Here is a 15,248-nt window from a genome sequence, read left to right as displayed (position 1 = left end):
CCTGGCCCTGGAGGAGATGACGATGAATCCGCTCGCTTTTGGGCAGCGGCCATCAACGGTTTCAGTCCTCCATGGTATAATAGACACTGTAGTGTAACATAGTAACATTGCACCACCAAAAAGCAACATGGCCGCAAGGCCTGCAGCTGTACGGTGGAGTAGAATAAGCTATTTATAGCTTCTTTTGCATTTTGTTGTTTATATGCTTAGTATAAATGTAAGCCTAGTACCATCTCTGCAGTTTTTGTTGAAGGGGTTCTGGACGAAACAGCACGGAAACTGTCAAGCCACCTCCAAATTTATCACCTCGACGTTTAAATATCTCAAGCGAAGCTTTAATTTTACTCACAAGGAAATCGAAAATTTATTGAGCAAACTATACCACAGGTGAAATCTTATAATGACGAAAGGCGGAGCTAACAAGAAACAGACGAAAGGGCAACGGCGCGACGAGCTTGAAAGGAAACGAGATGACCGTGTGAGGCGAAATGCTTTGAAAAAAGAGCGTAAAATTAAAGAGTACCTTGAAGATGATCAAGACTTTGCCAGCTTCAGTAACCAGCTGGAGGCGCTGGGTTTGAAGATCAAAGATATCCCAGGAGACGGGTTAGTCTAAGGCTATAACATTAACACTCGTTTAACTTTAACTATACAGCAATAATTTGTAATAATTACTCAACAAACTGTTATAGAATAAGAAAGAAATTCAAGGTTATGTTGAATGTCATTATACTTGGGAAAGATGTCTCTGAAAGTTATAGATCTGTAGAGGGACATGAAATATAACCTTGATAAAATTATGTGATAGCACCGTCTTGAAAGGAATCTACCATGAAGTTATAAAGTTTACTTTTCTAAGCATTAGACATGTTCATGCAGGAGAGGTCGGTTTTAAAAACATACCAATGATAATCCATTTGAAGAAGCTAGTGATAAAAGGGGATAACTGACAATTTTGGTTTTTTTTTTTGCTCCCAATTAGCTGAATTTTTGCATGTGGCCTTCATTTCAGCTGAAAAACATTGCCCTGTAATTTTTTTCGCTGGGTTGCTCTTCATTTTCGAGAAATAATGTATGCAAAAAAGGCACTTTTCCTAGTGGCATCTTTTGGCGAATGCGAAACAACAGAAACCTTTTGTTTTGCCAGACAATGAAATCAACGAAGCATCACATTATTTTGTCAGTCTGGATCTGACTGGTAGTTCCAAACTGTTCAGTTACATGTAAATAGATTGAGTAAGTTTCATTGAGCTGCACATCAAATGAAGTCCACTTGAAGTACTTGTGAGTTGGAGCACAACTGTTTGTCCTCCACACAGCTCCCCAGTAACAATAGCAATAGACCATTTCTGAGTTACCCTGTGCCTCTGTTTCAAAATGAGTCCTCATGTGAAACCTTTTGTGTGAAAACGAATTTGATTTGGATGAAAAAGAACCTGTAGGGGGAACATATTTTCATATGAATGGTTTTGCATGAAGACTCATTTTACCTCTCTATGCTGGAAATCTAGTAACATAAGTACAGAAATCTGCTGAGGACCAGTGCGTCAGAGATATCTAACTTCTGTACAAACAATTTTCCCTTGCTGTACCCAGAAATTGCTTGTTCCGGGCCTTAGGGGATCAGATTGAGGGAGAGCACACGTCCCATGCCCGGCACAGAAGAGAAACAGTCAGATACATGAGAGATCATAGAAGTGACTTTGAACCGTTTATGGAGGACAATGTGTCATTTGATAAGCATTGTAAGTATTGCAAATAATCATTCACAAATCATTTTCTGAGTAATTTAGCTTAGTAATACATGTATCTAAACAGAGAAGACAACTTGTGAACACAACTGACAAAGCTGAGATGTTTTAAAGAACACAAGTTTTATGTGGTTTCATTTGTTGCCTTCAGTAGAGCAATTATCAAAACTTAGTACTTACGGTGGAAATGACAGCATTGTGGCTTTTGCACGTAACCATGGTGTCAATATTGTCATACATCAACTCAATGAACCTCGATGGGTTATATATGGTGGAGATTACAGCAAGAATGGACAAGCTCGAGAGCTACATATTTCTTACCATAATGGTGAACATTACTCATCTGTACGATGCATTAATGACAACACTACAGAACCAGCTTGGATTAAACATAATGAAAAAACATCTGCAGTCACAGCTGTAAGTATTAATTTATATATAGATTTAGCCAAGCCTAAAAGCAGAGCTCCTGATTGCAATAATTATAAGTTACCCTGGCTTGAGCCTGCAATCCGATCGAAAACCAGTACCTGGACAGTGGTCAACGTAAAAAAAAGGTGACCTCAGTGAGCTCTAAACTTGAGCCAGCGATATGGTGATGTGATACTGGTCAGCACATGCCTTGTTTTGACAGGTGTCAGTTGACCATAACATAGATGTCTTGAATATCAAAGCTGTATGCTGTAAACCAAGGTTGCATGCCTCAGTCGACATATTAATTTTGCCGAAGTATGGCTGTCACGTTGTGCGACGCCATCATTCTTGTCATTGTGCATGCATACTGTTAGCCATGATAACCACAAAGAAAGCAATTTATGGGATCATATGAGTACATGGTGCTCTGCATGGAGGCCCTTTAGGTTGCTTGAGCCCCGCTATAATTTATGAGGTTGCGTCATTGGCATAATTATGAACTTCAGATGAAGACACCAAGGGGAAGAATAAATGGTAGTTTTAAACACATTTTATGTTGACGGACATGTAACTTTTGGCTGAATTGTTGTTTTTCTTTAGGCTGGAAAACCGCAACCTTCAGAAACCAGAAAGGTGAGAAAGTCTAAAGAAAAGGAAAAAAGAAAAGACACAACAGCTGATATTGACAACATGGCTTTTCTACAAGGAGACAAGCTCACAGCAGAGGAGTTAGTTATGGCAGCCACTGGATGTAAGGTGCAGAATAAAATACCAACAGATACATGATTTAAATATCTAGCACATGGTAATTTAAGAAAATAGATGCAATTAATATAAAATTAACAACTGCATCGCAAAATGGAGGCTGGGTGCCTGTGATATCCAGGAGCTTCCACTATTGGCAGCCAGCTCCTAGATGGAGACCGCTCCCATGGCTGGCAAATCCTGGCAAGCCAGCCATGAGCCCCCACGCAGAAGGGAGAGCAGGCACCCGTCACACTGTGTGAACAGTGGAAAAGAGGGAGGGAAATGGGGGGGAGGGAGGAAGCCTTGAAGATGAGGTCCCATGAACTGCCACGCAAATAACACGCTAGCGCCTGTAACGCTAAACACACTTCAGTCAAAGAGCACATGGGATCTGGCGCATGCCCATGTATGAAACGCCGCTGACTCCAGACAACACTGGCGCTCTTTGTTGTTAACTCCGTTAAATTGCATTTAACTGCATTTAACAACTGCATCGCAAAATGGAGGCTGGGTGCCTGTGATATCCAGGAGCTTCCACTATTGGCAGCCAGCTCCTAGATGGAGACTGCTCCCATGGCTGGCAAATCCTGGCAAGCCAGCCATGAGCCCCCACGCCAAGCCGGAGGACCTCCGAGCAGCGCGCTACCCAGCTCGGAGAAGAGAGGGGCTCATGGATGGGGAGGCCAGAGCCCCGAGAAAAATGCCCAAATCCGTAGGCACCCAGTAACTGGCAAATTAGTGACAAAAACCATACCTGTTAGGCAAGTCGTTCAGCTACTGAAAGGATGGTTTCCACAGGTGTGCGCACATATAACAAGTAAGCATCACTCGACCAGCGACCCATTGTCTTAATGAGATGATCAGGAACACCTCTCTGGGCAGCAGTTGTAGCGGCTCCAATTCTAAAACTATGACCCGAGAACTTTCCAGGAATACCTGCTGCCTGTAGAGTGGTTTGAAGAAACGAGGAAAGCCGAGATCTAGAAAGAGGAGAGCCATCTTGGTGAATAAAGAGAGGTCCGGTACCTGGCCCACGAAGATGAGGGTAGTTTGTTAATGCAGTCACAGGACAGAGAGGAAGGGAACCACGGCCAAGATAGATGAAACAACCCTGCCTGAAAGGATCAGTCTTTGCACACTTGATTAACACTCGAAAGCTTTGGGGATTGGTGGAGGAATCTACTTGGAGATCTGCCGCGGTCAAATGAACAGATGGATCAAAGGTACCATTTGTTGTAAATTCACCAGCTCTAAGAAACCCAGAGAAGCCAAGACAGCAGGCTGCCCATAGCATGACACTGTCAGGGTTGATAAAATCTAAAGACTTGTGTAAAACAGACATAAGGTCGGCTGTCACTGGTTGGCACTGAGGGAGATTTGGGCCCTGATGACGTTTGATCCCTCGTAAGAGACGCTGAAGTTGAAGACGGTTGACAATTGGGTCTGGGAAGCCATAGTCAATGTGTAAAGAACGGACTGCAGACAAATATACCTTAATGGAAGAATGGTGAAGACGATCTGCTAAATGGGTACAGAAGCGCATCAGAGTTTGTTCACTGGCTGGTAAAAGAGGCTGACTTGGCTCGAAGGGAGTATCCTGACTACAAAATTCTAAGAACTGACGTTGAGCCGAAGCATAAACTTGGCGAGTAGAAGGTGCGAGGCCATTGGTCAAATAGAACTGGCATTTATCTGTCAAATTACGGGCAGCTGAGCCAGCAGCGTTAACGGAATTGGAGTTGCCCCAGGAGCTGCATGAGGAGCAAGATGATGGAAACGCTGAAAATCAAAACAAGATAAGGCATCAGCAATCGAGTTGTCTTTACCCGGCGTATGAGAGGCAGTAAAGGCAAAGGAATGTCGGGCTGCCACAAGTGACAAGTGACGGAGAAGAACCATCATGTTCGGATCCTTCGTGGTGCCCGAACGCAAAACACTAACGACTGCCATGTTGTCGGAGCAGAACTCAACTCGTTTAGAAGCCCATCGGTGGCCCCATAGGGAAGCTGCAATAACCACCAGAAACAACTCTTTGTAGGCAATTGCCAAGGGATGCTGAACAGCTGACCATTCACCCACAAACCATTCATGATCACAAATTGCACCATAACCCCGAGCACCAGCAGCATCTGAGGAAACGTAAAATTCAGGCAAGGTCGCCCACTGTGGGGAAAGCAGGAAACTGAGACCACCCCAAGAATGGAAAAATTCTCGCCACCAACGGAGGTCTAAGCGAAAGTCTTGGTTGATCCTAATTGGGTGGCTATCACGTCGAAAGGCTGACAATAAATTGATCATGCGTCTCAAGAAGGTACGCCCCTGAGGAACTACTTTACATGCGTGTTGGAGATTGCCAATGAGAGATTCCAGCTCCTTCCATGTGCAATGTTGTTTGAGGGACCAGGCTTCCAGAAGTGCAGCAATACGATCAAACTTATCCTGCGGCAGGCGGGCCTGAAGTGAGAGAGAATCGAGCTCAATACCGAGCACAGTTAAACAAGTGGATGGCCCCTCCAATTTGTTCGGGTGAAGAGGAATACCCCACTTTTTAAATAGCTTAACACAAGTATCAATATTGTTCTGGCAAACAGGTGAGTTAGGAGGGCCCAATGTATGGAAGTCATCCAGGTAGTGTAAAAGAAAATTCACATTATAATTGTGTTTGAGGATCCACTCGAGCATATCTGCAATGGACGAGAAGATGAAAGGAGCAGAGCGTAGTCCAAATGGAAGCGCCATATCAATAAAATATTTCCCACGCCACTTCATACCAAGTAGGTAACGATCATCAGAAGGGACAGGGACATTACGGTAAGCACTTTCCACATCGAACTTTGCCAACAGCGTTCCTCTGCCGTGAAGCATGATCCCATCGATGATATCATCAACCTTCATGTACTGCACTGAAAAGGGTTCTTTTGGAATGCCATCATTGACACTATGGCCTAAAGGACTAGACAGATCCAAGATAAGCCGCCATTTTCCAGGCTGGTACTTCTTCGGGATAATTCCAAAGCGACTCACATGGAGGTTTGGGATAGGGGCTATAGCAAAGGGGCCAGCTACACGGCCTTTGTCGAGTTCCGTGAGGAGATACTGGTCGATGACTGAAGGCTGAAGGGATGCTGAAGGCATATTTTTATTCTCCGATTTTAAAGATACCGCCCGAGGGTCAAAACCCAGCTGAAAACCATTTGTGAGACCTGAAATCACGTACTCCACTTGCGTTTGGTCGGGGTAAGAACACAGTTCATGCCGAAGTTCCTCCGCGTCTATGGGGGTTACTCTGGATGGGGGGACCAGGTCTTGCTGCGGGACGCCCAAAATGGACAAAGAACAAGAGGGCAAAGCATGGTGTGCCACTTCGGAGGGCATGTCATTACCAAAAGCATCTTGTGGTGCAGGAACAACAACATTAACAGGAACAGGAATCAAAAAATTTGAAAAGGAAACTGAACAAGATGAATGTACGCTATTTACATATGGTTTGGATCCCACTTCAACGCCGCAGACGTTTGCTTTGGGATGGGGGAGTTGACTGGGAGCGCCGGTAGGAAGAGGTTGAGGCCCGAAATGGACAGTTGACACGTGGATGATCACCTTCACATTTCTCACAGCGATGGAGGTACCGGCATTGACCAAAGGTCCAGCGACAGGTGCCATCATTCCAAGATCGGCAAAAGGTGGATGAACCGGCTATCGAAATTGAAGCTGAAGACGAAGTGGTTGGCTGCTGGCTTGACTGGGGAAGAGGTGACGAAAGAGTATGGAAGTTGTACAAATCATGGTTCATGTGAGACCAGTCCACCAAACCTGCAGCAGCTGCGTCCTTGCGGAATGCAACATCGTAATGGAGCCAAGCCTTCCCAGGGAACTGGCACGACGTCTTGAGAATTAGCAGCTTGTATTGTGTCATGTCCTGCCATCTGGAAGAATGAGCACAGCAGAAGATCCACGAGTACACAGTGAATGCTTCAACCCATGTCACGATATCAGTGATCTCTTGCACCCTTTTCTTGGAAGAACTCACGAGAAGTTTGCCATCAAGGTACGTTTGGGGCTCTGTCTCCTGGGCTTTCAAGTTCTCTGCTAGCAAGTCAGCAAGATCCACAAATTGGCCAGACCTAATTTTTGTCACCAGCTTCTCCGGGATAGGGGAATAACCGGGGCCAACAACAAACGGCCTATTCAGGGATGTTGAGGTAGAGGCGATGGAGGAATTAGAACCAAAGGAGACCAATGGCGTGAAAGACTGGTTGGAAGATGGCAATCCATTCGCAGCACCACGAGAACCAAACAACGATGGCGAAGATAAAGAAGAATTGCCTAACGTGCAGTATGTTGAAATAAAGGGAGGAACGACCAAATTACCTGAGGACTGGCCTGCAGAAGAAGGCAGTGGTTGGTTAATGACAACAGAACCGGATGACGTCGTGCCCGACGCCGTGTTTCCCGCTGTCGAAGAACTCGATGAGTGACTTTGCAAAGCCGCCAAAATGCGAGGTAACGTATCCCCCAAGGCTTGTGAAAACGTTTGACTGAGGTCCTGTTGAGAGAGGACGAAGGAGGGCGGAGTGGACACCGGAGTCGAAGAAATGGGAGGATGTACGACCGAAGAGGCAGAATCGGCTGGAGAAGAAGGCTGACTTGAATCCAACATGGCGGCCACACTGTTGTTTGTTGCACGACGATGTGTCATACCAAACGAAAGAAACAACGGCAAGATTCGAAAAACGACGAACGAAGAACAAATAATGCACACGCTACTCCGGGAGGAAGCCTTGAAGATGAGGTCCCATGAACTGCCACGCAAATAACACGCTAGCGCCTGTAACGCTAAACACACTTCAGTCAAAGAGCACATGGGATCTGGCGCATGCCCATGTATGAAACGCCGCTGACTCCAGACAACACTGGCGCTCTTTGTTGTTAACTCCGTTAAATTGCATTTAACTGCATATTACAAAACATGTGTAGGGAAAATTGAAATCTTGGACAAAGCAAAAGAGAGTAAAAATCAACAGTGAGACCACCCAAAAATAAACAAAGTCAGTCTCATGACTCAAACCAACAACTCAGAGTTGTAATTAGCAGTTTTCTCTATGCCTTACTGTAAGTATTGAACACTGTGCCATATTGTTCAATATGATTTATGGCTTAAATATCTTTGTTATTCATGTCACACTTTTAGTACATTTATGTGGCACTTTGTTGGTTTCATGATATTTCTTTGTCACAAAACAAAGGACTAATCATTTTCTATTGCTTCTATTTTGAATATAGCAACAGCATTTTTTGGCTTTTTTTTTCTTGAAAATGGAGCGGAAACTAGCAAAAAAAGCCAGGACAATGTTTTTCAATTTATTTAAAGGCCAAATGCAAAAATGCAGCTTATTTGGACCAAAAAAAATTTATCAAAATATTCACTTATCCCCTTTTACCACTAGTTACTTCACTGAAGGATATTTATAGTATAAAGCTTTCAAATTACTGAATTAATTTCCTGCAATTCTGAATGTTAGAGCTTGTGACATAATTATCATCCTGGACCCTGACAAGTGTCTGAATCACTTAATTCCATCAACAGAGAGCTGATTTTGATGTTAGTTCATGGCTGTATGATTTCCCTCTGGCAAAGTGAACAGTCTTCATTTCATTTTCTAGGACTTGGTTACCATCACTCAAACTCTTGAGGATAATGCTTATGATGTTGATGCCTCCATTCATTACATTCTTCAGTTGATGTGTGTTGCTGAGGACACAGGTATGTTCGGATGAGTTGTAGAGTGGGGACACTACTTGTACTTTTGGACGGTAATGCATTCGTGTGTAATACATGCCCCATGCTCAGTTGATTGCTGAGCTCCTAGTAGGGGTTTTCGGGATACAGGATGTTTATGTTAATATTAGCAGGAATACAGGATATTACAGGAAAGGGTTATGGGCAGCATACTCTTCATTGAGGGTGGCAAAGGAGGGGGGAAATACCAATCACACATCACGCTGAACTTTTCTACTAAATCATGTATCATGGGGCATTTTTTTCACCAATCAGGTGTCACGTAAAAAGAAGTAAGTACATTGCCGATTTTACTCTCTTGCCCCTATAAGTGTTGTTAAAAAGAGAATTCTCCCGATTCAACCACAGAAATGCATTGGCAAATATTCCAAACATTTTCCCCAAAAAATGACAATTATTGCTCAAAATAAAGTTGATGACCTGTACGGGAGACCGAGAGATTATGTCTGTATCCAGGAGACTTCTGGATAATCTGGGAGAGTTGGCACCATCTGTGAACCGGCTTTTGATGAGCGTGAAAAAAAATAAAATAGGGCGAGTGAAGCAAGCCTAGCGGGGTGCGATTTTTCCCTCTCCAGACCATTCTTTGTTATATCTGCCTGCCAGTTTATTTGCTTTCCCTACAACAAAATCAGGAGCCTGTTCACAGGCTAAGTTGGCAGAGATCTTACATGTTTATTTATTGCTTCATTTATGTTTTGTGTCTACACATTCCCCATGATGAGACAAAAAATAGAGTATTTTAAAAGTAGGTCACTAATATGTACAATTACATTGATTTCACTAACCACAGTGTTTGTTTCAGGGTGTTTGTCTGACGAACTTTATGCCACCAGCAGTGAACTAGTAAATCATGTTCCAATGACGGAATGCAATGTGTTGGAATCTGAAAAATCTGCTGACATGGAAATTAAGGATCTTAATACAAACAATTCTACTGATGAAACATATAGTTGTTCCACTGAGGATAACACACAGTTATCAGATTTGGGGACTAAAGAAGAGACAGAAAACAGTAATTTAAATCTATCAAGCAATCCAAAGAGTGAAACTGTACAGGACTTGAGTGAATCCATATCACATGGCGACCATAAATCCAGTAAGACTTATGAGCAGCAAGGGGCAAGGCCCAAAGTTGTTGATAGGTCTAAAAACAGACAAGGAACAAGTAATGTGCACTTGAGTAACAAGAAAAGAAAGGAACTTGCAAAGCAGGAGAAAAAGAAACGAAGGAATGAAAGGAGAAAGGAGGACTCGATTCCCTGTCTTGATTCTGGAGCTGCAGGGGAACAAAATACCAGCAATGGTATTGTTACTGATTTAGGACTTCTTGCAATATAGAAGTCCGCAAGTCTATTTCTATTTCTAATATTTCTTCAGGAAATGGTCACGTCATATTTCCTATGAAATATTTTATTTAATATTGTTATTACTTTGGTGCACATGCCAAACATGGGCACTACATGGTATCAATTAACGAAAAAAGCAGTTCTTGCCAAATACTAATCTAATCTAATGTCATCTAGCAACATTTAAAAATAAATTCAGTGTGTGCCTTCTCTGTTTCCATTATAAATACTGGGGGGTGGGTGCAAGCTATTGTAGACTTCCTTTAGTGTTACAAAATCAGCAAACTTACAAAAACAGCAACATTCAAATTACTCAAGTACACAAACTGATTTTAAAAATATGTAGCTACAAATTATAGTTCTCACAAAAGCTAACTACAAAAATAGAATTTCCTTAGTTGTAAGTATAAACAATTTTCTTATTTACAAAATTAATTAAAATGGCCTTGTTAATTCACATGATTGTATAAAATTTTGATGTCAAGGTTAGAAAATCAATGACACTCAAACTGATCTGATTCATACTATTTGTTATTAGCTACTGAACAAGTTTGTTTTGAGCATGATGTTCACAAACTCCTCCTGATCAACTTCACTGTCGCCATCTTTGTCAGCTTCTTGTATCATTTCCTTGAGTTCCTGCTCATTCAACTTTACCCCACAGAGTCTGGAAACTTGTTTCAGATTGGTCAATGAAATTTTTCCTGTTTTATCTGTCATGAAAGAAAAAGTTTGGTATTGCTGAGTAAAATACTGTCAGCAGTTGTAAGTTGGTTATGGTCCAAGCCACATTCAAATATTTTAAACCCTCCTATATGCTAGTTTCATGCACAGCCATTATTAGGGTCATCAAGCAACGCTTCTTGTTGCAGCTATGGAAGAGACTAACTACATGCAGACACCTGATCTTTTTTGAAAGTGAACTCTTATAACAAATTCCTTTGTACAATAACATGAAACCTGACAGTACTTTACAACTGAAAAAGCTTAACTTACAAAAGAAGAGTTAACATGATTTGTTACATATAACAGTACGCAACTAGACAATGTACACAACACATTTTTTCATCGTCTTAACATAAAAGGCCTTTTGCAACAGATGGTCATATGGTACAATGTATAATATCAGCCATGCTGGAAGGCATTATACATGTATGCACTGGGACATAAAAACACAAGGTAAAGTCAAGCTTGACTGATTGAAATTGCTTTGTTTTGGAGGTTGTCACATTCGTTTGCCCTCCAGAATGGAACATTTTCTGCCATGTGGCTGTTTGTTGCAAAAGGCCTATTTCCACTTCTGCCCTTAAAGTTGTCAAAAAAAATATTGCTACATAACAGTTACAGTGATTTGGTGTTGGCCACTCACCTGTATCAAACATCTTGAAACCCTAGGAATAAAATAATATTGTAACATGACAAGTACGTACAATACCCAAGATTTTATGTGCACAAAAAACTGATACCATGAATCAGGGAAGATTGAGTTTGAACAAAAAAGAAGGGGAGAGTAAATAATTTAGTATCAAATTATGCAATTTTTGACTTTGTTTCTGTTGACTCCCCACAAATCCATTTCTGTGGCACATGGCAAGAACTTTCTGAAGTATCTAGTCTCCCACAAATGAACCCTTCCCTCCTCATAGTTTACTACCAGAGGTTATTACCACAAGGCTGAAGTGGAAACCTGAAGTGGATCTCATCTGCAAATACACTAACCATTCTACACATTCTCACTTTTGTCCATGTGTGATAAATAAAATATTGAGGCAATGTAAATTTCACACTAGTCTTTTTAAAAAGATTTTCACCAAAAAAATGGATAAAAAATGTTATATATTTAATAAATTAAGAATCATATAATTTATGCAGATACCGGTACCTGCACAATTTCATTGTGTACATCTCTGCCATCCCCTTGTCTGGCAATTATAAATTCCAAAAACTCATCAAATTCAATTGACCTGTAGGGAATAAAATGTTGAACAAAATGAAACCATCACGATCAATGAATTTTCCAATCTGTTTTTATTTATTAATTGCTAATTAATTTTCATTTTGTGGATTCAACATAATGACCAGCTCACAGTTGGCTTGATAGCTCAGTTTGAGCACTGCACTGGTATTGCAGGGTCATGGGTTTGAATCCCATTAAAGCCTGCATTTTTTCAGGCTTTACCACCACTACTTAAATTTTGTATTTAACTGTGATGGTCTTTCTTCTTAAGAATTAAACCTTTATTCTGCAGATCAAAAAATTAATTATATTCTATTTCAAGCAAACTTCTGTTGAATGTTGTAACTTTCAAAATTATGTTATCCACTGGATTGCCAGGTAGCTTTGAAACAGTATGTTCAGACTGTGTCATATACAACGCATACAACTGAGAACACATTAAATTATCTGTAACATTGTTGGATATCTTCAAAACACATTATTATAAGTAAAACCCTACCCTGATTTGTCAATATCCAAGTCAGCTGGAATTAAAGAAAAAAAGGTCTCAAAGTAAGTTTGGTAGTATATGAAAATGTTTTCATTAAGCATCCTTTACCACATCTGTAGGGTATAACACAGACATCCAGGGAGGATGTTACTTTGAATGGTTGGTGGGGCTGTGCTGCAAAGAATCACAAATTCTTGCTTTAGCGTGGTTCTTTCCACCTTGAATTCTCGAACCTTTTGCTGGAAAGTCTCAGAGTCTCAAGTGTAACGATGTAAAGAAAAGTCTCAGATTGATTTAAAAAGATGATTGGTACAAAGCATTGTTATAATTAGTAAGAGTCTTTGATCATCTAGAAGTATGTGTATCAAACTAGTACTTTGCAAACTGTAAAGGTGGGAATTATAAAGTTAACTAGGCCCTCTCTGGTGTATTACTGTTCATGTAATATTTACATATACATAGCACCTTTTCTGTTTTGTCACATTTAGAACTGAGTATTGTGTTTACCTATCATGTCCTCTATGGATTCCCTTGAAATCTTAAATCCTAATGCCCTCATAGCCTTCCTGAGTTCTCGGGCATCAATTGACCTACAAGTTCAACACATTTATGATATCCCACAGTCAACCACATACATGTAAACAACAAATGATTTGTAATGAGAAGCTGTTGAATTTCAAGAAGTCAACTATAAAAATTATGTATTACTAAGTTATTGCATACCACAAGAACACAAGAACTACAAGTTATAAATAACTTACTAGAGAAAAAAAGTTTCTACAGAGTTCCTCGAACACTCATTTACTAGTTAGGGAGCAGCATTAAAAACAAGTGAAAAAAATCAGGCTTCGGGTGAGGAGCTGGCCTTCTCACCTCTCTATCTACTCACCTGCATTCTTTTCCTGTTGAAAACGTTTCAAGGATCTTCAAGAGGATCTTGATGATTTTCAATCAAGATCTGCAAACATCTTGGTCAAGAATCTTTTAATTAGGATCTTTCCATATTCTTGTCAGTATTTTAAGAGATCTTGACCAAGATCCTTGAAAGTAATGTAGGCCCTTAAAGGTCTCAGAGATTCTCAAAGAACCTGACAGGTACATCAGGGTGCATTTATCTTATTTTTGCTTTACTTCCCAGCTATGAAAAAATGCCGCTGTAACAGACCATTACAGTATGACTGAGCTTAATGCTAACTACTAACTATGCTACCAAAAAAATAACATAAAAAGCGCTATGCTACCAACTATTTTATCAAATATGTTATCAACTATTTTCAATAAAATAAATCCTATAAACATGCAGAATGTACATAATTATGTAATTAATGTTTCTTATGAGCTTTATTACTGTAGCAAATGACGTACAGCTCATTGGAAGTCTGGTTTGGTGGTCAGAGCACCCAAACAGGGTCTCAGAAGTTTTGCTTTGTCCAAAATAAAATTACCTGCTACTAGAGAGTACTTACCCACTCTTATCGGTGTCAAACACATCAAAAACAAGCTTCAGATCTCTAATCTCCTGTGGTGTAAGTTGTTCATATGCTCTTGAGGTGACTTTGCCCTTCATGAATCTCCTCTTATTCCGTAGCTCGCCATCAAACAAGGCTTGAGAAAGCTACCCAATACATAAAAACAGAAGAATTACCATGATGTGCGATGAGACTGTTGGTTCAATTATGAATCTTACTGTTAAAAATAGCAACCTCATCTGTTTTTTTAACCTCATTTGTTTAAAGGTGATAGAGCCACCTTAACATTGTGAAAACACTCTGGTTCAGACTTATAAGGAGATATTTGTAAAGTTTGCTTGAATTTTTGCTTGATTTTACATAGGCTGGTGCGAGTCTGGCTTATATCTAAGGTAAATCACAAACGCCTGAACACGTTGACATATTGACTGGGCATGACCAACAAGGTGGTAGATTAATGGTAGATTAAACCGCAGGCCTGGAGTAATTCATTTATGTCCCTTCTGTTCTGGATTTCGCTGATGACACAAAAAGATCCCAGAAATAAATAATTAAAATTCTCATCTAAACATGAAGATTTTTAAAATATCAGAGAACAAACACAGAAATGCTGTTTGTTTCTGACTAATGATTCATCTGGTTGATAAATTTTAAGATCAGGAATTTGTCATCTGAATATTCTTTATTTTCCAATATTTTTTTTTCTTTTTTTGTTCTGTATAAGGCCCTTCTACAATTGTGCTACTGAAGGAGACGGCTAAAATTCAAGGCAGGATAGCTCCAAAAATATTTCTCAATCCTCTGTTAACATTGGCTAAATTAAGCTTAATTGAGGGCTAATATAATTAGAGTCGACTGTCGGAACAAAGGAATTACAACGAAGGTATCAACTTATTTAGCACTCACCCTTTCTCTCGATGAAATGCCACTTCGACTGCTACCTGCTACGCTGAGTGTCTCAGAAGCCATTTGCTGTACCATGGTTTTGTTTGGGACATTTCCCAGCTGCAGAGAACTTTCACGATCATCTGCAGACTTGCTTGTTTTCTTTTTGCCCTTTTTCTTGCCCGCTTTTTTCGGCATAATGAGTTAAAAATACGTCCAAAGTATCTCACGAGGACATCTCTCACAGAAAACTCGGTAGCAAAAACGATTACGAGGATTGGAAAAGAGATCAGATCAAGGAGAAAAAAACTAAACCGTCCGCCATATTGTTTACTTCGTTGTCACGCAGTTACACTCGATCCAGTTCGCTCTCAAATTTTGATCAA

At 40.6% G+C, this 15,248-nt stretch overlaps 3 protein-coding genes across 4 annotated transcripts; 1 reads left to right on the top strand and 2 right to left on the bottom strand.

Annotated features, from left to right (window-relative positions):
* Positions 1-84: 84 nt before the first annotated feature.
* On the top strand, positions 85-10,271 carry LOC110046890 (OTU domain-containing protein 3-like). Its single transcript, XM_020752604.2, has 6 exons — positions 85-606; positions 1,597-1,745; positions 1,903-2,171; positions 2,766-2,921; positions 8,577-8,676; positions 9,518-10,271. The coding sequence occupies exons 1-6, from the start codon at positions 401-403 to the stop codon at positions 10,051-10,053; spliced, it is 1,416 nt and encodes a 471-aa protein (XP_020608263.2). The 5' UTR covers positions 85-400; the 3' UTR covers positions 10,054-10,271.
* Positions 3,667-4,254, bottom strand: LOC149116321 (uncharacterized). Its single transcript, XM_089282256.1, has one exon. The coding sequence runs from the start codon at positions 4,252-4,254 to the stop codon at positions 3,670-3,672; it is 585 nt and encodes a 194-aa protein (XP_089138382.1). The 3' UTR covers positions 3,667-3,669.
* Positions 9,368-15,241, bottom strand: LOC110046891 (uncharacterized). Of its 2 annotated transcripts, XM_020752607.2 has the most exons (7): positions 14,884-15,241; positions 13,975-14,123; positions 13,016-13,098; positions 12,518-12,542; positions 11,944-12,025; positions 11,431-11,452; positions 9,368-10,774 (listed from the first exon to the last, which is right to left on the bottom strand). In XM_020752607.2, the coding sequence occupies exons 1-7, from the start codon at positions 15,058-15,060 to the stop codon at positions 10,596-10,598; spliced, it is 717 nt and encodes a 238-aa protein (XP_020608266.1). In that variant the 5' UTR covers positions 15,061-15,241; the 3' UTR covers positions 9,368-10,595. The 2 variants fall into 2 exon arrangements, with proteins under 2 accessions (XP_020608266.1, XP_089138380.1); XM_089282254.1 differs by lacking the exon at positions 9,368-10,774 and having other exon boundaries at positions 10,781-11,452.
* Positions 15,242-15,248: the final 7 nt, after the last annotated feature.

The sequence above is a fragment of the Orbicella faveolata genome, unplaced genomic scaffold, assembly GCF_042242905.1.
Source record: "Orbicella faveolata isolate gen_17 unplaced genomic scaffold, um_ofav_v1 contig_12, whole genome shotgun sequence".
Taxonomy (NCBI): domain Eukaryota; kingdom Metazoa; phylum Cnidaria; class Anthozoa; order Scleractinia; family Merulinidae; genus Orbicella; species Orbicella faveolata.
The sequence above is the reverse complement of the archived record's forward strand: the minus strand, read 5'-3'. Positions and strand labels throughout refer to the sequence as shown.